At 42.8% G+C, this 22681-nt stretch overlaps 2 protein-coding genes across 3 annotated transcripts in view; one reads left to right on the forward strand and one right to left on the reverse strand.

The window, feature by feature from the left end:
- The window catches only part of mark4b (MAP/microtubule affinity-regulating kinase 4b), a 75111-nt gene extending 64610 nt beyond the window's left edge, over positions 1-10501 (forward strand). For both annotated transcript variants that reach the window (XM_079272503.1, XM_079272504.1), the window contains exons 16-17: positions 4486-4530; positions 7082-10501. In XM_079272503.1, the coding sequence (XP_079128629.1) occupies positions 4486-4530; positions 7082-7415 (379 nt within the window). In that variant the 3' untranslated portion in view covers positions 7416-10501. The remainder of the gene's footprint in view (positions 1-4485; positions 4531-7081) is intronic.
- Positions 10502-10785: 284 nt separating this feature from the next.
- Positions 10786-16399, reverse strand: ckmb (creatine kinase, muscle b). The gene is made up of 9 exons (XM_079272111.1): positions 16274-16399; positions 14856-14968; positions 14110-14206; positions 13738-13892; positions 13325-13457; positions 13029-13200; positions 12391-12514; positions 12052-12241; positions 10786-11293 (listed from the first exon to the last, which is right to left on the reverse strand). The coding sequence occupies exons 2-9, from the start codon at positions 14946-14948 to the stop codon at positions 11115-11117; spliced, it is 1143 nt and encodes a 380-aa protein (XP_079128237.1). The 5' UTR covers positions 14949-14968; positions 16274-16399; the 3' UTR covers positions 10786-11114.
- Positions 16400-22681: the final 6282 nt, after the last annotated feature.

Consider the following 22681-nt stretch of genomic DNA (forward strand, 5'->3'; position numbering starts at 1 on the left):
TTTGGAGTTTAGTTGTGCAAACATTTATCTGAGGAAAAGCTTCTGTACAGGCAGGGATTTTAATCAGCGCTTGAGTTGAATTCAACCTGCGGGGCTCTGAAAAGTCCATCTGTACTGATGTGAACTGGGAAACCTCCTTTTCTTTATAAAGACAAAGGGAATTTCATTTTCTTCTTTTACCACGTGAAGCTCGCAATAGTTTCTCTTCAAACGTGTGTTCCATCAAGACCAGACTGCAGCCTTAATGTCTTAATAATCATAGTCCATGTAATTTAATGTCACAGTATAAATATAATAATTTCCCGGGGGCCACTTTTGACTAAAATGACAGGAGGCCAGCTGCCAGTTAATAAACAGCTCAGACCTGTGTTAGGACTCTTATTAGTCCATCTTGATTCTTTCTCATGAACTCAGCCTCCTTATTTGCATTTGAAGTACAAAGAAAAAGTCACATTGTAAATCAATTTTATTTTCGATGTGTAACGAATGGTCGGCGGGCCCCCCGGCACCCGTAAGTTGTGTATCACTGCTGTAGGAGTCTTAAATTTAATATGCAAAAGTCTTTTTCTGTGGGAGACGCTACACCCTCGTAAACGAGACGTTTGTCTGTTGCGACGGTGGACTGTGTTCATGTTCACACCTGTAGCCCGTTCTGTCACAGCCGCTAGCTACTGAAGCTAGGAAGCTCAGCATGTCGCAATTTAAACTATAAATAATCCTTTTCCATTGATTGATCCATTCATCCATTCATCCACTTATTCGTCCAGGTCGAGTTCATTGAATGAATTATATTGTTAGGAATTATTGGGAAAAAAATTATAAAAATGAATAATTCTATCAAATCTCTTCTCCATCTTTGTCCAGAATGGCCGTGAAACGGATATTAAATTACATCTTCCGTTGTATTTAACGGGTCTTTAAAGTTTGAACTTGGTGAACTCTGCAGAACCCTGTCATGGTTCTTCATCACGTTCATGCAAAACAGATTGTAGTCCTAACACAATATGAGCAGATAATATACACGTTGAAGGGTTGACTAGAAACATTTAGGAGTCTAATGTTCGAAGTTCTTATCCCGTCAAACTTGACTTTCTGGGACTGTGGCCATCGAAATTTAACGCAGTTTACGAGACTGTTTCTTCCCGTAGAGCCGCTCTGTCTCAAAACTGTATGTTTATGTGACTACAACTCTAATCAGCAGCTGTCTGTCTGTCTGTCTGTCTGTCTGTCTGTCTGTCTGCCTGTCTGTCTGTCTGTCTGTCTGTCTGTCTGTCTGTCTGTCTGTCTGTCTGTCTGTCTGTCTGTGTGTGTCTGGACTGCTTGTCTCTGCTGGCTGGGCTTCATGCTGTAGCTCACTAGAGACTGAAGGTGGCACCATTACCTGCTGAACACACGACTGTCTTGGTTTTTCTGGGACAACGGGTGAAGTGGGTCAAGCTCACCCCTATTACTAGACATTAGAATAAACACCCTATGAAGTGTGTGTGTTTGCGTGTCGCCTGTGAGTTTATTACAACTCGACTGTACTAGTCTGAGTCATGTATTCGACACCATATGTTTGCCCATGCTGTTAACAAATGAGGAGGACTGTGGGATCCCTGCGAGCAGAGGGAAAAGGGGGGGATGGTGCTTTATTGGTGTTTGATACGAGCCAGAGGTGGAGGGGCGAGGGATGAAGAGGTCTTTGAGGGCGAGACTTCATCACTACTGGTAATGTAGTCTGTTTAAGGTCTTAGGGGCAAATACTGTACGTCTCATTCTTGTGTATCAGTTGCCAAACATAGACATTCGAGCACCACTTTTACACGTCTCCAGGTATACAGTTTGACAGACAATGTGTCGGTGATCTGAAACCTTTACAAGTAGATGCTGTCCTTGGTGTCTATCTGAATCAAAGATCAAAGGCTTCTAAGCCCCGACATCAGAGCTTGGGTAGGAAACATTGGAGAAACTAGCAAGAGCGCGCTAGATCAAAACAATGATCCAGAAACTCTTTTCTGGTGAAATTAGCAGTACTAACACCAAAAGTCGGAATTCAAACCTCCCTCCAAAGCTACTCATCCAAGATTATCATTATGAACGCAAACAACAAATATGGCCATTGTTAGTCCTCTTAAGTCCTGTTAAGCCAGCAGCTTTTGAAGGACTTTGATGACGAGCAATGAGTGCACAGACAGAACACACACAGGCAGGTAGCGCGTCCAGTCAGTACTAACGGGCCAGATGAAAGGATTTAAGGCTTGTTACAGTCCTGCGACAGCAACACGTGCTACATATCTCCCTGTTTTTTTGTCAGAGCATTTGATTTATTGATCGCTGTTTTGATGTTAAGAGAATCAATAAATAAAACAACAAATGTTTCTAATATACATGAGCTTCCCTGGCTGTAAACAGTCTTATAAGGGGGAAGGCTGTGGTCAAAGCATGGGCACCAGTGCTTTATACCAGTATGAAGACACGGTGGAGTGCAGTGGGAGAACAAGACGTTATGTTCTGGTTCAGCTTTGCTTTGCTGTTACAATCACACTTTCTGGTGATGTCCAATGTCACAGAAAATCAGAAAGCTGATAACTGAGGAAGGACGGGGTTGACAGAATGTGGACACTGCAAAAGGGTGGATTGTAATACTTCATCATGGAACCATTTCTTTCTTTTGCGCGCACAATTCTTGAAGACATTTTTCTCATCTGCCTCCACTGTAGAATCAAAAAACGGAGAAAAGTCTTGTTGAATTGCACAATTCCTCTTAAATGACCTGTCCTCAAAATGTTTCATCGTTAGTTGCAAAGATTCCTGTGTGGGTAAAATGAATGTAATCAGGGGCCGTTGTAGCTTTGAAGCCGTGACATTACGAGCACGAGGCGTGCGTCCGAGCCCTCTGCAGGAGCACAACGCTCGCCAGAGGCCTGCACCAGTCATCCCGACTGGCTGACCCCGACGTCGCTGCCGTCTTAAATCAGGATTAGTTACGTAACCAGGATGTATCCCTCTCTTAAACGGGATCTTGCATCGCTCTCCCTCAAGATACAAAGCAGATTGTCCTGTCACACTGCCGTGAGCTTCTCTCTCTCTCGCTCTCGCTCTCTGTCTCTCTCTCCGCCCCCCAGCTGTCAGCCTCATGCTGTACAGTTCATACACAGATAGTCGCTACCTCGATGCACAAGAGTCCGTCCAGTCTGCCACTCCGTACTCTTCACTTACAAACGATTCGATCGTTCCCACTGTTGTTCCTCCATAAGGATGTGATGCCACTTGTCTTGCTCAGGGTCACCTTGGCAACAGTCTGCAAGGGGAGGAGCTAGGCGTGACTCGCTCACTTTCTGTACCCAGTCGAGAGAGGCAAGGTCATTTCATCTCGATGGGACACCTCACAAAACATCTCCATCATTACTGTAGAGAACAGGCATGTGTTGGGGCAACTTCAGCAAGTTAACCCAGCAGGAGTTACCCTCCAGGATAATTATTTCAACATAATCATTCGTAAATGCTGAAGAGTATCTGAGTGATTAGCTGTGTGGATGAGCAGGGATCGCACATTTTAAACTTCTAAACATGTGTTTCGATCTAAAGCCACCGCTCCTCGTCAGAGCCAGGGTGACGTTCGAGTAGGTTTCATTTCTCTGCAAATCCATCAATGAGATATCGCTGCCGGCTCCACCAGGCCTCCCCAGTTCCTGGAATGGCGATCAGGTTGCCAGGACTAAAGCCCCGAGTTAACACGCAGAACAAATAGCAACAGTAGCCCCCGGTGGTCATGGAGGGGAAGTGCAGTAAGCTGCTTTAAACTCGATAGTACCTGGCAGCCTGTCGGGTGGAGACGTCCTGAAGAGACTTTGATCTAAAGCGCCTTACAGCAGCCGTCGTACTTCCTGTCGGTCAGCTCCTTCTGCGCGGAGACACGGTGGTGGGTGTAGTTCAGTAGAAAGAAAATAGTTCCCTCGTGGAACTGCTCACAACAAGGTCCGTGGATGATCTTGAGTAACCTGATCAGGATTTCTGTTGAGTTTGTTAAAACTCTGTTTTATTTTGGTGTGAACTGTCTCTTTAAAACCACATCTTTTAAGATGTTATCCACGTCGCAGCTGTGACAGTTAAAATCAATCTTAGTATGTCTTAGGGTTGTGTTTGTGTGAGTCTGGCCTACACTGCAGCACACACCGTGTTTTGCGTCTATGAAGACCTGGTTCTCCGCTCTGGATCCACTCCCTCTCATTTGTTTTGTCGGTGCTTTGGCATGTTGTTGTTGTTGTTGTTGTTGCACAGTCATCCAATGTGTCCAGTGTGGTGAGTGTAGGTTGGTGATGATCCATCTGTGACTTGAAACAAACAAGTTGTTGTGCTTGTGTGTTGTGCTTGTGTGTTGTGGTTGATGTGGATTGACTGACATAGCCATGCAGCAATTTGTAACACTTAAACAGGAAGTGTGTGGGGGGAGAGCCAGTTGACCTATTGATTCCTAACGGATGCGTTTGTCTTCCTCTTGAGGGTCACAGACGAACCTGAGAGAATCAGCAGATCTCCGGTCACAAGGTGAGCTCACATTTACATTTTTTCCAACACTGACGACCAAAGTGCATCTTACATTGTCAGCATTACAAGCAGCCTGCTTTCCATACTTTATACACCGATTTCAAGTGTACTTAAAGGATGTTTAAGCCTTTTAGTTTACTCATCAAGATATAGAAAGAGAAGATATGTTGTGAGCAAATGCCAGTGTTACTGATGTTGTTGTTAAAAGAATAGTTAAACATTTTGTAAAGTGTTTATTTGCCATCTTTCCAAGAAAGACATGTTGTATCTTGCTTAATCCGTACCGAAACATGAGTGTAAAAACAGAAATTGTCTAATTTACGGGGGTGAGGTGTTGGATTATTTCTTGGCACATAAACGCCATAAAACAGCAAATTAAAGTGGTTCACAAAGACGAGCTAAACTGTTGATTAACAAGCTTTATATGTGCTGGTAGGTGGATTTTGTTTCCTAAATACAGAGCCAGACAAGCTGTTTTCCCATTTTCAGTCTTTATGCTAAGCTAACTAGCTTCTTCTCCAGCTACATATTTACTGGCCATACAGGTGTTGTCTATCAGCAAGAAAACTAATAAATATGTAGAGCATATTTGCCAAAACTATTCTTTAAGTTCCTGCACGACTGCTCGAGTGAAAGCAATTCAACTGTAGCGCTTGAATAGTTTTCCTTTAATCTAAAATGCATTTACAAGGATTTGTTGCCTACACAGAACCATTGTTTTGCGCTGCAGCTGTAAATGTGTTCATTCTTAGCTGTAAATGTGTTCATTCTTAGGTGTAACTGATGTTTTCTTCTGATCATCTTTTAAACATTAGAAGTCTACATGGAGTCACATTTTTCCATGTGATCCAGCATGGCTTCCAGCACAGATCCTGAATTATACTACAGTTTTGTTGTGATGATTTCTTTTTTTGTTCAATGTTTCTCTTTGATGTGGTGAGGAAACAAGGAACAACAGTAAAATGTAGATTTGTAAGCTTTAATGAAAGAATAAAGAGACGGATTATGAATGTTCAACCCGTACGGAGGCCCTGAGAGGCAAGTGAGGAAAAACGTTTTATGAATCATTTTGTGAGTTTGATCGAAATAGTTTTCTCTGGTGTGTTTCCGACTTAAGAAGAAAAGGTTCCTTTGTTATCTGTGTAAAAGAAACTTCAACCAATAAAAGAAACTTGGCAGGTAGAAAGTAATGTGAGTTTGTTGTTGTAACACTCATTTTGGGCACAGGATGCTGAAATGCTTCACTACCCCATGTTTTTAACGACGACTAAAAGCATTGGTGCTTTCTTTAACGACAGAATAGCACCGGTTAAAATACACTTCTACCCAAAAGAAAGACATGACAGTAATGTTGCATCACATGCTAACACACAATGTATTGGTGTTTAGTGTGCATGGAGAAATGAACACTCACCTGTATGAAAACATAAAGGCTTATCGTCCTATTTAGAACATGGGGCAGTGGTGCACTTCAGTCTCTTGAGGCCAAAATGAGTATTACAACAACAAACACAGTGGTCCTGCCAAAAACAAAAAAGCAATTTTTAAAATCTGTTTCACAGACAAAAGAAAATTGATCCTGGCAAAACTTTTCCACTTGTTTCACAGATGAAAAACCTCAAGTCATAAACACAGGAGAGGAAAAGATCACCTGCATCTTTTTTTTCTCAGTTGCCTCTCAGCGCTTAATCAATATCCATGAAAAATACATAATTTTGACTTCCTGTCAGTTATCTGTGTTGTGCACTTCCTCTCAGCTGCTTCAGCTCAGCCTCAGGTTAAGGACAGCAGGTAAAGCAGCAGCAGCAGCAGGCTGACACTAGCTAGCAGACTGTGGTACTCCTTGTGGTAGACGATCCCTGCGGGTGGAGCCGTTGATTAAAGAAAGATAAATTATGATAACTGTCATTGTGTCTTATCAACAGCTCAGTCCCTGAAACTCTTTACCGTCCCGGGATGTTGTGTGTTAGTTGGTGTTAAGTGTGATTTAAAGAATGTATCTGTGTAGTATGTTATTAATTATATACATTTTATTATTAACTCTCATTAAAGAACAAAATAAATGTATAAGCAGTGCCTCACGAGAGCAATTAACTTGAGGTGGGTTTGATTTGCATATCCCTTTGGTGTTGTACATTCATTGTATCGTATGAAAAAGAGATGAGACTATAAAATACACATTTACCAATTACAGCGACTTAGATCGCTATATAGAGATGTAAAAATCCAATAATGTATGATATTGATTTTTTTTTTTCCTCCCCCTTTCCCCAACCACTCATGCATTCACATTCATACACTTCCATCACGCATTCATTTCATCTCAAACCCCTGTGTATTCACTCCCATTGATCCTTAAATCCATGCTCCTTCATTCATATCACACCTCTCCTCCTCCTTTATTTCTGCTGTCCAAACCTCTAACTCCTCCAACCCTCCTGCTGTAAACCTCTCTTTTCAACCTTTTCCTGCCATTTTTGTTTCAAATCGTCCTACATTTCCTTCTACCATCCTCTATTCGCATTGCCCCTACTCTTCCTCCCCTTTCCAGTCGCCATCTATCTGGGCATCAGAAAGCGGCCGAGCCCCGGACCCCCCGATGCGGCTGGGATGTGAGGGTGCGGAGCCCCCGCGACCCGGCCGAGGTGGTGCTAGCGCTGCGCGAGGCGGCGCAGGGCTGCGGCTGCCAGGTCCACCTGGCCGGGCCGTTCCTCCTGTCCTGCACCCACGGAGCGGCCGGCGCCCGCGTGGCCTTCGAGGCCGAGGTCTGCCAGCTGCCCAGCGGGCTGGGCCAGAGCAGCGGTGTGAGGTTCAAGCGCCTGTGGGGGTCGCCGTTGGCCTTTAGAGCCATCGCCACCAAAGTGTCCAAGGAGCTCGAGCTCTGAGGGAAACAGGAGGTGGGGCGGATTGACAACCCACAGGACAGGATGATGAATGAGTAGGGAGGAGGAGGAACAATGAGGAAGACACCACTGCCTCCTCCCACTCCTCTTCCTCCCTGGGCTCCACCTCATTCCGATACGGCTAGCGATGCCTCGCCTCCGCCAAAGACCCTCTTCTTCTGATGCCACCAATCACAGAAAGAAAACGCGGACGCACAGACACGGATGGACCGCCGTCGGCAGACTTGATGATGACCCTTGACCTTGGAGCTGTCAGTGACCTACGACCCCTGCTTGAAACGCACCACCACCTCCATATTATGTGAGCCCATGGAGTCAGGTTGTTTTATTTTCATTTTTGTTCATGACTTCATGTTTGATGATAAGGATGGTGTTGCTGAGAATGATGGAGATCGATAATTTGTTGTTGTTGATATTGTTATTCCTATTGTATCATATTTGTTGTCATCATTCCTTTTTAAAGAGCTGCTATTTAAAGAAATGTTTTAATTTGTTTATGGAGTTTATTTTCTCTCTTCAATGCTTTTAAAAATGACATCTGTCGTCATCCTCTGACGCAGACGTCAAATATTTCAGAAGTGAGGTTGCAGTCTGACCTCTGGCCTCTAGAGGGAGACATGCAGAAATGCAGAGACTTGTGACAGACTGGATGAAGCATCGCGGCCTTTCTGCCCATCCATCGATATTCGCACTTTTACTGTTCAGCTGGGTATTTGATGTTTGTACCATTTCTGGTAAGATGTTGCCTCTCTGCCTGCTGTCCATACTGAATTATCTGCTGTGTATTGACAGCTGGCAGGAGGAGCAAAGCTGCCTAATAATGCAGGACCCAGCTGATATGTTGTACTTGGTAACCTGATCATTTGAGCTTCTGCTCTGCTCTTTACATATACTCTACCACGCTACCTTTTTATGAACACGCAAAAGTCCTCTCAATTTTCTTTAATTATGTAAGATTTTGTTGGTTTAAAGTGCAAAGTAGGATTTATTTCTACGAAAACAACTGGATCCTCAACAGGAACCGTGCTTTGTGTTTTTATAACGCAATAGCATGCCTCAGCTGGATTTTCTGATCTGAAGGTGGATGTACGCAGAAAGAAAAAACAATAGCGCCCCTTTACATTGCTCTCCAATCAGCTGGTTTAGTCTATTTAGATGATTTTTAAAAAGCAGGCTTTGTCAGCCAATCAGAATGCCTTATTCTGAGACCAATAGGAGCTGTTTTAACTCATTTCAATTAAATATAATCAGTTTAACATTTCACAAAACTACATGTTTTGCCGATGGCAAAATGAAGCACATCTCTCTGCGTGCCCAGACAATTTATAAGATAAAATCTCTAAAAGCTCGACAAACCAACCGTTGTATTGATTCAAATACAGTAGCATGACTTTCATTTGAGTGTGATGGAAATGTAACACTATATGATACGAAAAAAAATTTAAAATACAAATCTTGGCTCCACTTCCTGCGAGGCTGCAGACGTAGTTCAGAAAGCCGATCCATCCACAGATTTGAACCCCAGTTCAGGACGAGTATATTTTAATAGATCACCTTTGTTTATAATTTGATCTCTTCTTCAAACCACATGTTTCACCACACACTTGATTACTGTAGCTCATACTGGTTTAGAGTAACTGGAGGAGACGGGGCTTTTACTGGTAGCACTTAACAATATCTCAGTCTGTCAGAACGCCATCGCTTCACCTCAAATGTGCAATACAGCCACAAAGCCAAGAATCTAGACTTGAATAAACAGACTCAATAGGGCGCCTTGTTTGATTTATTTTTTAATTTTTTTATAATGCTGATATGTTCTTAAAATTCATTAAGCACTTTTTTCCCTCACTTTTTAGCCAGGAAATGCATTGTACTGTACTGGCAGAGTTTTTAATGAATCTGTATTTTTCTTTTGTAAATTGTTATAAAATAACTGTTTCACACATTTAAAGCCCACTGAAGTGAACGCGTGACATTCTGAATGCCCTTCTATCCTTTACTTACACGTACCTCTTGTCGTCATTCACTTCCTTCAGTGGAACGATGGCTTCGGGTGTCCAAAGTTATATTGAAGTTACTACAAGGAATGTCCGCCTTCGCCCATGGTCTCGTTTACTGATGTAGGTTATACAGAGGCATCAGTGTTGGTTATGAAACAGTCTCCACCAGTTAAAAGTTCCTTGTAACTATAAGGAAAATGGGGCGACTTGTCTCAATGCCATTTAGTCAATTTAACAGTTTTATTTCATCCAATATTACATTTATTTTGAGTTCTTAACCCAAGCATCACTATCGATACTCAAACTGTAGACGTTTCCTTCAGTCGACCAACCAGGCTGCATCACTGCTGAGACATGTTCGACTGTTGACCAATCAGATTCCAGTATTGCTTTAAGAGGTGTACGACTGTTATCCAATCAGACCCCTGCCTCATTAAGCCGCTGTACAACTCAAAGCAGCTTAAGATGAGACACCTTTTGAGAAATGTTGTTTTATTAAAAACACTTTACTGCTCATTACGGATCAAAGCTACCGAGATTCAACAACACACAGTACACACAGAGTGCCCAATTGATCATATATTGACACCGACCGAATCCAAAGGTGGTTGTACTTTTATTGTAACTCTATAAAGTCAAACAATTACAACTTGTAATTGCAGCTTCTAACAAAACACTGATACATAAAATGAAATGTTTCCTGATACAGCAGCAGTTGATTTTTACAAGCTGTAAAGTCTACAGGAATGTATCTGTTAAATGGGAGATTTCAGCCTCAGCAGGTATCCACCACTGTCTGAAAATGTGAAGCTGTTTTTTTAGGGCTATTTGTTTTGCATATTCTTTTGTGTGTGTGTGTGTGTGTACAACTGGGCCTCACTCTCTGAACCTGTTCTGTAGAAACAGTTAGGGCCGTGCTTTAAGGCTACAGTTCTGTTGTATAGTGTGTTTGAAGCCGTCACTGTTATGAAGAAAACGTAACTTATGGGGTGATATTACGGAAATGATCGACCTGCAATCCTGCATGTCTCCTAGGAAATAATGTGTGACACAAAAATAAAAATAAAATTTCTCAGATGTGGATTTTGTTTCTTTAATGTGGTGTCCAGACAGTTTCTTTGTGTTATCGTGAATTGTTGGATGGTGTGTGTGTGTCCTTGTACATCTATCTTTGTGAGGACCACGAGTTTTAGACCATCAGAGTGAGGACATTTTTGCCGGTTATTTATTTTTAAGGATTTTGTTTCCTTGTGCCTATATTAAAATGTATCAGGAGGGCATATCTCTATCAATCTGTTATGAGTAGTTGCAAAAGATCCATGTGAGTTTCCCATAAAGACAACATGAGAGAGTTTTGATTGTTACATGGGGCATCATTTATTGTCCAGTCATATTTTACAACCAAAAAACATTTTCTTTCAATGCATAGCCATCTCAGACTATGCATGGATTGATCCCAGGATGTTACAGAGAAGATGGGGAGCGATGCAATAAAAGTGACAGGAAGAAAGGAAGGAGCAGAGAGAAAAGTGTGTCTTCTTGAAGGAAAGAAGTGAGTAGAAAGTAGCCAGTTGGCCGAAACCAGTAAAATAACTTTACATCAAGGCTACCTGTTCATTTTTTTGATCATGTAAAAAAAACAAACACAGACAGTCATTCAGTCATTGCGTGTCTGTCCACTTTACTTCTGGGCGGGGATCATGCCATCAATAGACTCGCTCTTCTCAAGCTTCTTCTCCATCTCAACCATCAGCTTGACACCGTCAACCACCAGCTGGACCTGGTCCACCTCGGAGGAGCCCAGACGGTCAGCGTTGGAGATATCGAACACGCCACCCACGGAGGCTGTGTCCACACCACCTAGAGGGAAAAGTAGGGGAGAAAAATGAGTCCCCTTTCTACCTCAAGCCCTCCCCCACCCTCCTCCCTGAGACTGATGTGACATTGAGGGTAAAAGCTGCATGTGTAAAGTCGCTGAATATTGCTGCCTGACAAACTCGAGATTAGCAAGACTGTTTCTTCCATTAACTAAATGTATGTTCAACAAAAGTTACTCCAATAGTCAGAGTGAGAATCAGCAGAAAAACAATTCAAGTCAAGTACTTCATTAAGGTTCCTCTCTCTAGATATTTCCGAGAAAATTAGGCACGAAGTAAGAGGGCGGGAAGATATTAATGCTACCAACCAAAACAAATGGAGCAAATAATACAGAAGAATATATATATTTTTAAATGTATTAAAATTGCAGTGTGTAACGAGATTGCGGAAGTGTGTCGGAGAACTATGGTGGCCGGCGTAAAATCGCAAATGGCCCTATCCAGAGCCACAGTTTGGTTTGTCCGTTCTAAGATACCATAGAAACATGCTAATGTCAAGAACTAAAAATCGTGTTTCTGTTAGTGTTTTGAGTAACTTCTCTTTATCTTAATTCGTGTATTTTTATTTTCAGCACAGTTCCTAATATTTGCTAATAAATGCTAATTTTGCACTTCATTCTTTACCTCGCCCCATCCAGCTGCGTTATGTTTAAGCTGTAGCTCTTGGGGCTCCTCTGAAAATGCTAACTTCCAACTAGCTTCAAGACTGACATTTTCTTCTTCATCCTTTTTTTTTTGTACCTGTGCCACGTTTCTGCAGACGCAGCCTGGTCAGGATCTCCTCGAACTTGGCATGTGTGCTGAGCTTGGGCAGCTTGACGTGCACACCGCCGCGCAGGCCGGTTCCCAGGTTGGAGGGGCAGGTCAGGATGTAGCCCAGATGCTCATTCCAACTGAAGCCGTGGTTGTGTTTCTTGAAGATCTCCTCAATCTGAGCAATGATGAGGAAAGTGAAACGAATAATGTTTAAAATATAATTACAGCACAGAAAGTATCCATAGGAATTAGTTTTGGCTTTCACCCAGTGGAATTGTGCAGAGTTTGTCAACATAACTGCATTTAGATGTTTTTGTGTTTTACCTTCTTCAGGCCAACGCAGAAGCGTCTGAAGACCTCCTTCATGTTGCCTCCCAGCTGCATGGAGATCACACGCAGGTGATCCTCCTCGTTCACCCAGACCAGGAAGGTCTTGTTGTCGTTGTGCCTGGAAGACAAATGTCCAGGTCAGTTTCACATGATTTGCATACAGGACAAAATGTTTGTGAGCCAGTAATTTGATACAATTTGAACAATGTTGCAGGAGTATGATTTGGTAGAGATGTTTCTCAAAGCTGAGCTGTGGATTCAGTTTGTAGGATGTCAAGCCACTCTAAGGGGCAGTGGATGCTGCAGCTGTGCACACTGTGCTTTGGTATTCATGACACACTTTAACAGATGTTTTAAAACAGGAATAATCAGGATTTTCATGTTAGGGCTGCTGGAGTAAAAGACAGATGGTGAAAGTTCTAAAGTTTGGCTTAGGAAGATGGGAGACTTAAGCTCAGAGGATGTTTAGCGAGTGTGTATTGATGTGTTTGTATGGGCACATAAAATCTGCTCTTACAGTTGATCATAGCACATATCTGATCATCTGTTTGCTTTCTAAACTGGGGGAATACCAATAAAGTCATATATGTGTATCCATTTTCTATTTCGTATCCATTCTGTGTGTCGCTCACCAGATGCCTCTGCCGTCGGGCCAGTCACGGGCCATTCCAGCGCAGGTCAGCAGGGGAGACACGGGCTTGTCAAACAGGAAGTGATCATTGATCAGCAGATCCTGCTCGGCGTCGGTCATGCCGCTCAGGGGGTAGTACTTTCCCTTGAACTCACCATCCAGACTGGCCAGGGCTGAAAGGAAAGAACCAGGGAAAGTGGACAGAGTCAGTCTCTGGACAAGTATATCTTGCGTTCTACCAACCATCGTGTTGGACTCATAGATTGTTGTCATTGTTGTCATCGGGTTGACACTCACCCTCAATGGACAGCTTCTCAATGCCTCTGCGCTCTCCACGGCTGTTGTGGGGGGGAAGGGTGAATCCCTTGATGCTGCGGCCGGTACGAACGCGGCTGGACAGCACATAGTTGGGGTCCAGGTCGTCACCTCCCTGAGGGAAGAAGGCAGGACAGAAAAACACAACAGACACGTTATTGTAATATCGTCGCCATTGTTTTTTGAGGTCGTATTTAAAAACTGACTTGCTTCACATATGAGGAGTTGGACTGAGTTTTATAAAAGTTTAGGTGTGGATAAATGGTTCACTGAAGTTTGCTTACTTACTTATAATTGATAAGCTAATGGCTATTCATTTGGTGTGGAAGCGTCCCTTCCTCCTGAAAGCTGTGCTGATCTAAAACAATACCGTCCTGCAGCTCTCCACCGCTCACCTTCAGGTTCTCGAAGTTCAAGTCGGTCTTGTGCTTGTCGGTGGGCTTGTATCCGCCATGACGGTCGGAGATGATGGGGTCCAGCAGATCCTTGAAGACCTCATAGCACTCCTCATCACCAGCAACGCAACCCACGGTCATGATGAAGGGGTGACCTTTGGGACAAGGGGGAGGATGGGGAAGTTGGTAACATTGCCAGTTCAACTTTGAAGATTATATATGGAAGGATACTGTCCTCTTATGCCTGTACCACCGTGTGACAGCGGCAATCCACAATCATAACATAGTAATTTTCGCTTTGGTTGAGGTATGTCTCCTCAAACCCTATCTTTGCTGTGTTCATCTCTATGCTGATGACTTGCTGCTTCTTACCAGGATTGTCAACACCAGTCTGGATGATGTCATCTACTGTGAAGCCGCTGGGAGTGGACTTTCCCCTCAGCTTGCCGTAGATTTCCTTGGTCAGCACCTACAATAGACACCCAGGTCAGTGATAATACAGTCATGTGATTTTCTTTTTGTAGTACTAGTTCCTTTTAGTATCTTAGCAACAATTAAAACATTTGTATTTTAAGTAACATTATTTATTCCTGTGTAGGACAGTGGATAAAGGTAGTTACGTGTTGCCCTAGTGAAGGCCATGATGACGCGCCCCAGTGCACACTACTTACTAGTTATGAAGCACACACGCCATGGGCTGGCAACCATTTACAAGGAAAACCAAAGCAATCTAATTTAAAGAGTTTTGCTACCGACCATCTTTTCTTACTGCAGCTTTTATATTTGAAAGGCATTGCTGCCCGCTCGTAAGCTTGGCCACATGATCATGTAGAGACTTGTCATTGGGCAACATCAACATACGTATTACCCATCAAACATCTTTGCCAATCTGTATATACGAGATGTTCTTTGACCACAGGCCCATTTCCAAGGTTGCTATCTGCAGTTAATGGGGGATTCAAGTTGTTGTTGTTGGGGGGGCTTGATCTTTCTATGCACCCCCCACCCCCACAGGTCCCATTGCGCTGCATGGACTGTCTATATTTGTGCCACTGGCACAGGATGTGTGTTTTGGGTGAGTTGCCATGGATAGACGATGTCAGAGTAGGATTTTGTACCTTGGCCATGTGGTTGTTGTGCAGGGACAGATCGGGGAACTCCTCGTCCCCGGAGAACCTCATTTTGTAGTCATTGTGACAGTTCTTCGCCATGGCTGCGATTCTTACTCCACCTGGGAAGAAATGAGAAAAAGAGGAGGTGTTATTTTTCTGCAATGCTTGTAGACTTATTTGGTGTGATTGCAATAAAGAGAGGAGAGTTTGGAGTTGTTTTACAGACTCAGGTCTATTCAGGCACTTTTTTCCAAACTGTTTTAATTTAGAAGAACATTATAGAAGCAGCCCTGAAAGGGGGGGGGGGGTATAGTTTTGCAAGCTACAAGATGTATTTGTCAAACTGATCTGTCTTTGTTGCAGTGACGTAACAAAGCAGCCTGAGACACAAACATACTGAATACCATATTTCTTATCTGGTAATTCTCCAAGTTTTTCAAGTGCCTTCTCTATGAGTCCTCTGGTGAAGAGGAGACACCGTCTCATTCTGTTTTCTTGTCTTTCTTTCTTGCTTTTTTATTTCACTGTCTCTCTCTTTTCTTCGTCGTTGTTCTCTCTCCCTCTCTCTCTCTCTGTCAGCTGCTCTCTTGACATGCTTTCCTCCCAGTTGTCATGCCTCTCTGACTCTCTGACCACCTGTCTCCTCCCTCACAGCAGAAGATTATTAATAGTGTGGCTGTGCCCCCTCGCTCTTGTCCTGCACCCCCTTCCATGTCACATTAGAATGACATTTCACATTTCTCTTCTCTCTCTCACTCCATTCAGCCCCAGACTAATGCAAACTTAGTGGTCGAACAATGCTGCAATACAAAGCAGAAAAAGTGCTTTGGTACCAGAAGCAATAAAACATTTAAAGTCCACAGTCTCGTCATACTATATATATTACAAGCCAATCTCTGTCTCCATCAGACAGAGTTCTGTACGTTTGGTGGAGGTGCAGTTGATTGATGACACCTGGTGCACTAAAAGGTCAAAGCATTGCATGCCTCGCGCAGGCCCCACGACCCCCATGACTAAATCAAGCGCCCTAAACTATTCGAGGACGCACTTCAAGTCTGCCCTGCTGGCGTCAGCAACAGCTAATGGTCACAATCTTTTTCAGTGACACCTCACTGCATACCAGAGCTTCAAGAGAAGTTTCACTACAATGTACACTGATAGAGAACGATCAGAGGAGATTTGAGTAGTTTCCATTCCATCCACAAAAAAAAAATGCGTGGAGACAAAAGAAAGTCGTCATGCTCCAGTGGAGGAATCTGTTTGACATATATTTGGTTCAAAATGTTTCCTTCTCTTAGAGCAATTTAGTTTGTTGGGCTAAGGGAGAGGTGTCTGTCCATACTGACATAGAAAAATCTCCACAATCTTTCCCTCTGGATTTATGAAAAAGCCTGACTAAGCATTGATTTGCTTATTTTTTTTACCTGCTTAGGAGAAAAGAAAGAGGTAACAAATCCCGGGATCAGATCCTGTCCACCGAATGTAGGAGTTGCCCAACTCTGCCAGATGATGGGCTTAAGTATTTATACCTAGACCTCTGTCCCTATTGGCTGACTGGACTCGGGGTCCCCTCGTTTGATTGGTCGCAGGGGGTCTTCTGTGTCTGGGTGAGTTTCTAAAAGGCAAGAACCAACATCGCACAACACTTGATCCAAGAGACGAGAAACAGCTGCAGCCACTTGGTCCAACCTTTTCACCTTCTGCCTGCTCGTAGCTGCTGGGAGCCTGCAGGGCAGAACAGTGGTGGACAACCATGTACAAAAGCACATGCGTCCTCATATGTTTAAATGCATGCGCAGCCATTATTGCACTGGTGGTGAAATTAGATTCACTGGCCAATGTTTTAACCTAAGGGATTTACAATGAGAGTAACTGTAGAGTAATATGATTCCACTCATTCACATTTCACTATCATTAAATATAATTTAAAAGAACTTAAAAGATGTATTTTTCAAGATATTAATGTAACATCTTGGCTGTAGTTTGAATGATTTGCATTTTTCAGCTGCTTTCAGCTGGTCAGTTTAAGAAAAGCAGGTGGCTCTAATGGTTCGGACACTCATTGAAGGCATGCATGCACATGCACTGAATCTCTCCAATAATTAGTGTCTCTGGTGCGTCGATGAATCAGAGTAACCAGAGTTCTGTCTGTCGTCCTGTTTAGGAGTTAAAAGAACCACTTTGTCTTTGATTACATCATCTTAACATTGAAGATTACAGATTGTATTTCATTGAGCTGTGGTCCCGCTCCCTTATACCAATATGCTAAGTGGAGGTGTGCATGTGTGAGGTTAAGATATGCGTTACTGCTCCCTGTGTGCAATGTTGTGTCGTGATTCATAGCGACAGGCTGTACAAACTTTTAAAAAAGACATTTGGCAAGTCAGAGGAGGGAAAACAGAAATTATTCTGTGTTTTATGCCCTGTGCTTTCCTTCATATTCAGATATCATATCAAATATCCGTGTTTTAGGTTAGTATCGCTTTGAATCCAATGCAACAGGCCATTAGTTAAGTCTCAAGTTTATACTCCGAGTCAGATCTCACTCTAATTGTGAGAGCTTGAGTCCAGTAGCATCATACACCTCCCCCCCCCCCTGGTAATGTGATAGACCTCAGTAATTTATCCACAGCCAGATATTCAATCACACGTACATCATGTGATGAAATAGAAATTGAAGGGCGGAGCTCAGAGACACTGGTGCAGACAGCCGTCTTACATAAGATGAAGGTTTCCCCAAAACATAACAGAGAGTAAATAACTAACATACAAAAAACTAAAACAATTGCAAATGCACTCTGAAAATGAACTAAAAATATAATAAAATAATAGCCAAGTGAAAATTCAAAGCTATTGTAACCTTGGAGGTCAGATTTTTATTGTGCAGATTTGATGATTCATCATGACAAATGATCGTTTATTTGGATTGATAACAAGTGAGCAATTAGAATAATTTATTTTCACATCCTTTGGCCATCAATCCCTGTGCCTGTAAATGTGCACAAATAAAACAAATAAAACAAATAATAATACATAGTGGTAAAATACAGTTCACCAGCAAACAATCCAAAGTAAACTGATTGAAATTTCTTTTTTTTTTATCTTTTACAGTACGCTTTACCATAACATATAAGAATGTATGTTTATTTTATAAGACAGGTAGAATGAGTATACATGTTGTGTCGTCCAAAGAACGGAGTCTATGTTTTCAGATCTTGTCGTGTTGCGTGTCATTTTGATATCCTAAAATAGAGCTCTTTTAGCATGTGCTTTCAACATTATTGTCAGTTGAGACTGATACGCACTATTCTATGGCAGGAGTTGTGGTGTTGAGCATTCAAATCAACATATTTTTCAGCAGGACAATGCCAGCTTGAAAGTTTACACCTGCTGGGAGGGTGGAGAAAGCAAATAAAGGTCAGAGCTCGTATTTGTAGCTGTGTGTGCAGATAATGAGGAGGGCGTTGGCTTGTGACAGAGCTTGAAAACAGGTGAAGCAAAACATTGAGCTTTCCCAAAACATACAAGGCTAAAGAGGACCATTAAAGTTATTAAGGAACCTGCTTAATGCCCATTTCAATGCTCAGTGCTTTGTTCTGGCGAACCACAAGGCTCTGTTCTAGGCCTGTTGGTACTCTATCTACAACCACGCTGTTCTCACTTGAACACCTGGGATTTATAAACCTATAGATGTGCCGACTCAAAGTCGAATGATGGATATCCCTCGTGACATGGACGATGCTCATTTTCAGGTTCATACATTTTCAGGTTCATATATCTATCTTCACTCTCTGTCTGAAACGCTCCGGTTTAGCGTCTGTCTCTTTAAGCCCCTCTCTCGGAAAAGCCCAGTCTGCTATGATTGGCTTGTGAGGAAGAATATGGTGCACCTTTGCAAAGTTAGTTCTAAAGCTGTGGGCGGAGATGCTCAGGTGGTGGGGCTGGCTGGTTGTCATATTTTACAGTTTTTGTATACCCAGACATAAGATATGTGATAAACTTGCTAAATTAATAGATGTCAGTGTTTCATTTGAACAAATAATCGACATAGAGAAACTGCATCACAGTACATACTGATACTTAGCACACATACCACAGGTGGGTGCACCTTGGTGCTTGTATTTAGACTTACAGCTGGCTTCTGTAACTGCAGATTTGCAGATGACTGTTGTGTTCAGGAGCGTAGGGATTCAGAGAGTCACTTTGATTCTCAGCTCCTTTGCTTCAATTCAACGCACAGGCCACTGTTTCACAAAGTAGTCTTTCTCCATGTTGCTACGGTCAGTTACAGATCGCCAATGCAGGACCCAAAAAGATAAATGCATCCACATGCAGAGAACAAATGTAAGATGAATCATAAAGTGACACCGATGATAAATACTTGTGTGGCAACAGAGCAGCAGCTGTAAAGGACTGTCGTAAATTTGTAGCAGCCTTAAAGAGTGTGTTGAGTCTATTTCACATATAGAAATATACAGGTTTATCCTTCACTACATCCTGTACCACAAACCCCCATAAATGCATAAAGGACTTAAAGGTCACGCTGACTGACGTGTGATATGTGCTGTGTCTGTATTCAGACCGGTTAGTCCTGTAGTTCGCTTGCCACTGTGGCACAGATCCAGTATCCCAGTTTAGACTGTCATTGTATCCTTCAGCACTCCCCCACACCAACACGCCCATACCAGCTCCCACCCATTCGGAGTGAAGCGTAGGTCACTAAAGCTCTTCACATCAAAGTCTGTTTACAGGCGCTGGGGAGTTTGACCGCACGTGAAAAAGTTGTATGAAATCTTTCCAGAGGGAGTGCGAAATCAACCCAGTCGCCAGAATGAAATGGTCGCATTGTTTGTTTTCTTCAAACCACAGATTCGCTGAATCTCGACGTTTCATATCACATATGTGGATATCATAGATCGTGTTTTGGTTTAGAATAAATACGTATCTTTTGGTTTCACACTGCATACAGACAGCGCTCTCCCGGATGGATACTCGTGTTTGTGCCATCCAGGCACCCTGACCCAGTCCCTATGCAAACGTATGCATACTTTAATTAAATGGACGACGGCGCTGCAGATACATGAACATGTCCAACCTCACCATCAGAAAGAAGACAGAGAAAGTAGTGCGTCTCTTCTATTTGAATATCAGCACCAATGTGCTTTATCACTCCGCACTATTGTGAATGTAGTGTGTGTGGGTGCTGAAATGCCTGAGTCACTCCATTGATTATTCACCCACCTGCAGTGAGCAACACTGTGGATCAAATAGAACTGTTGGTTACAGTCATTTATCTTATTTTTGGTCAATCACTTTGAATGTCTGTGATTTTTCGTGTGTTTCCTGTGAAGGTGACAGTGGTGAGCTTAATGAAACACGAGCTGCCTGGGTAACTCGTGAGGGGGTGGAGGTGTGACGGGGGTGAACCGTGGATTTCTATCTTTAGTGCCGTGTCACCAGGTCCTCCCATCTCCGATACCAGTACACCCGATTGAATTGCGTGGACTCAGCTGTCATACTGTCTGCTCCTCCCCCGGTCCCGCCGTCCATTCATCTGTTCGTCCACCTTCTCTTGACCGGACTCACAAAATTTAGATTTTGTTTACCAAAGCAGCAGGACGGCATATTTAAACATAACATTTCAGAAAACTTGTGATACACAAAAACAATCGCCTTAATGTCAGCGATCACCTGGGGGAGTTTCATGGTGATATCTCTTAGGTGTTGTTTTTATCCTATTCTCCTCTATTGTCTTCAAAATATCTGCAATTTAACCAAACATATCTGTAAAGGCTGTTTTCTCGAAAGGAGTTTTTTCTCAGACTCTGAGTCAAAAGTCTCCCCTTCAGCAGCTCTTATATACTGTACACCAAACTCTCCAGTTCCATCCCTCTCTGTGTTTTGAAGGTTTTTATGGAGGGGTTTGTTGACATATCAGTCACAGCCTGATAAATACATTTTATTCCTAAAAATGTGGTGGAAATAGATTTTTTTTTATGGTTGTTGATGGTATTTTATGATTGATGGAGGAATGCAAAGCAATATCTTAAATTCCCTGGGTAAAAACCTTTGAGTCCAACATGTCAACAAAATGAAGCAATAATTTGGAACCTGGCTTTAACATATGGCTGTGCTATGTATAAGTGTGTGTGTGTGTGTGTGTGTGTGTGTGTGTGTGTGTGTGTGTGTGTGTGTGTGTGTGTGTGTGTCATTGTTCCCATTCATTTAACTCATTCATTTCTAATTTTACATCAGAGGGCGACAGCTGTGACATTTTAAAGATGCCGTTCTCTGATGTGTCTGTGTGTTGCATGATTTTTTTGGGGGGATACGTACCTACGTGCATACATCCATGCAGTTACAGTTACATGCACACTTTGTGCTTGTCTGTGTGCATGTATGTATAGATTTACACACAGAGACACACACACACACACACACACACAGATAACTGACAGCAGAGTGTACCGTTATTTCTTCCTGCTGTCGGCTGGTCTGTTGGGGGTCAACAGCGGTGTTGTATTGCCAGTGTGAAAGTCCCCCCCCCCCCCCCCCGCCTTCTATGCAGGTTCTTACCCAACTCCCCTTTACGCACACACACACACACACACACACACACACACACACACACACACACACACACACACACACACACACACACACACATTGAAATGATAGGCAGTGCTGCCAATGTGTCAACAGAGTGGGATGCTGCAGCTGCAAGGTGACAGCTAAATGAAATATATATGATAACGACATATTCAATCATGATAGTCAGCTGTCTCATTGTGTGTGTGTGTGTGTGTGTGTGTGTGTGTGTGTGTGTGTGTGTGTGTGTGTGTGTGTGTGTGTGTGTGTGTGTGTGTGTGTGTGTGTGTGTGTGTGTGTGTGTGTCCATTGGAAGAAGGTTACCCTGAGCTGACAGGAAAACAAATCAGTGAGTGATCAGAAAATAATGTAATTACAGGGGATACATTATTGTCAGAACTTTACAAATAACTTCATAAAAACAATATTTTACAAACATAAAAGGAATCAAAGCACAAGTTTGAATTGAAGTCAGCGGTTAATGAGTAATAGTGTACTTAGGAACAAAGACTTCCCAGTTCTTCTGCAGGTCAGAGAGGTTTATAAAGAGGTTTAGAAGGCTGAACTGCTTTATTAAAGGCTTAGCTTTTCACTCACATGGTTTTACATCAAAGCAGTTTTTGTCCCTTCTGGTTTTCAGTCTGGACAAACTAAAAAAACGCTACTTATTCCAGCATTGTCAGCAGCTATTTTCACACAAGACATAACAATAAAACCCACATCAGGACTTAATAAAGTAAGCAAAATAAAATATGTAATTGAGGAGCTAAATTGTTCTCTGCATTTGACCCATCCCTGTATATGTAGGGAGCAGTGGGCTGCCAATGACAGGCGCCTGGGGAGCAGTTAGGGGTTCAGTGTGTTGCTCAGGGACACTTCGACACAGGACACGGTGCAGCCGAGGATCGAACCAGTGACCTTTCGGTTGGCAGACAACCCTCTCTACCCAGTAAGCCACGGTCACCCCATCAAACACAGTAGTTGTGTGCCAAAGGGAATTTAAATATATCTATTGCAACAGCGGTTTCTATTTGCTGCACAGGGGTCAGAGGTTGAGGACAAGAATGCAGTAATACATATGTGGTGAAGCCCTGCCTGGTTCAACGACACTAAGTGAGGAACCAGTTCCCAGTGGGGAGAAGAGCTAACACGAATATTGTCTGCAAGTAGTTTCATTATTAAGAGTGTCTTAATGTGCACACGGAGTCACGTCATTGATCTCTTTATACATTAAATGAATTCAA

Source organism: Melanostigma gelatinosum (assembly GCF_949748355.1).
Source record: "Melanostigma gelatinosum genome assembly, chromosome: 7".
Taxonomy (NCBI): Eukaryota; Metazoa; Chordata; class Actinopteri; order Perciformes; family Zoarcidae; genus Melanostigma; species Melanostigma gelatinosum.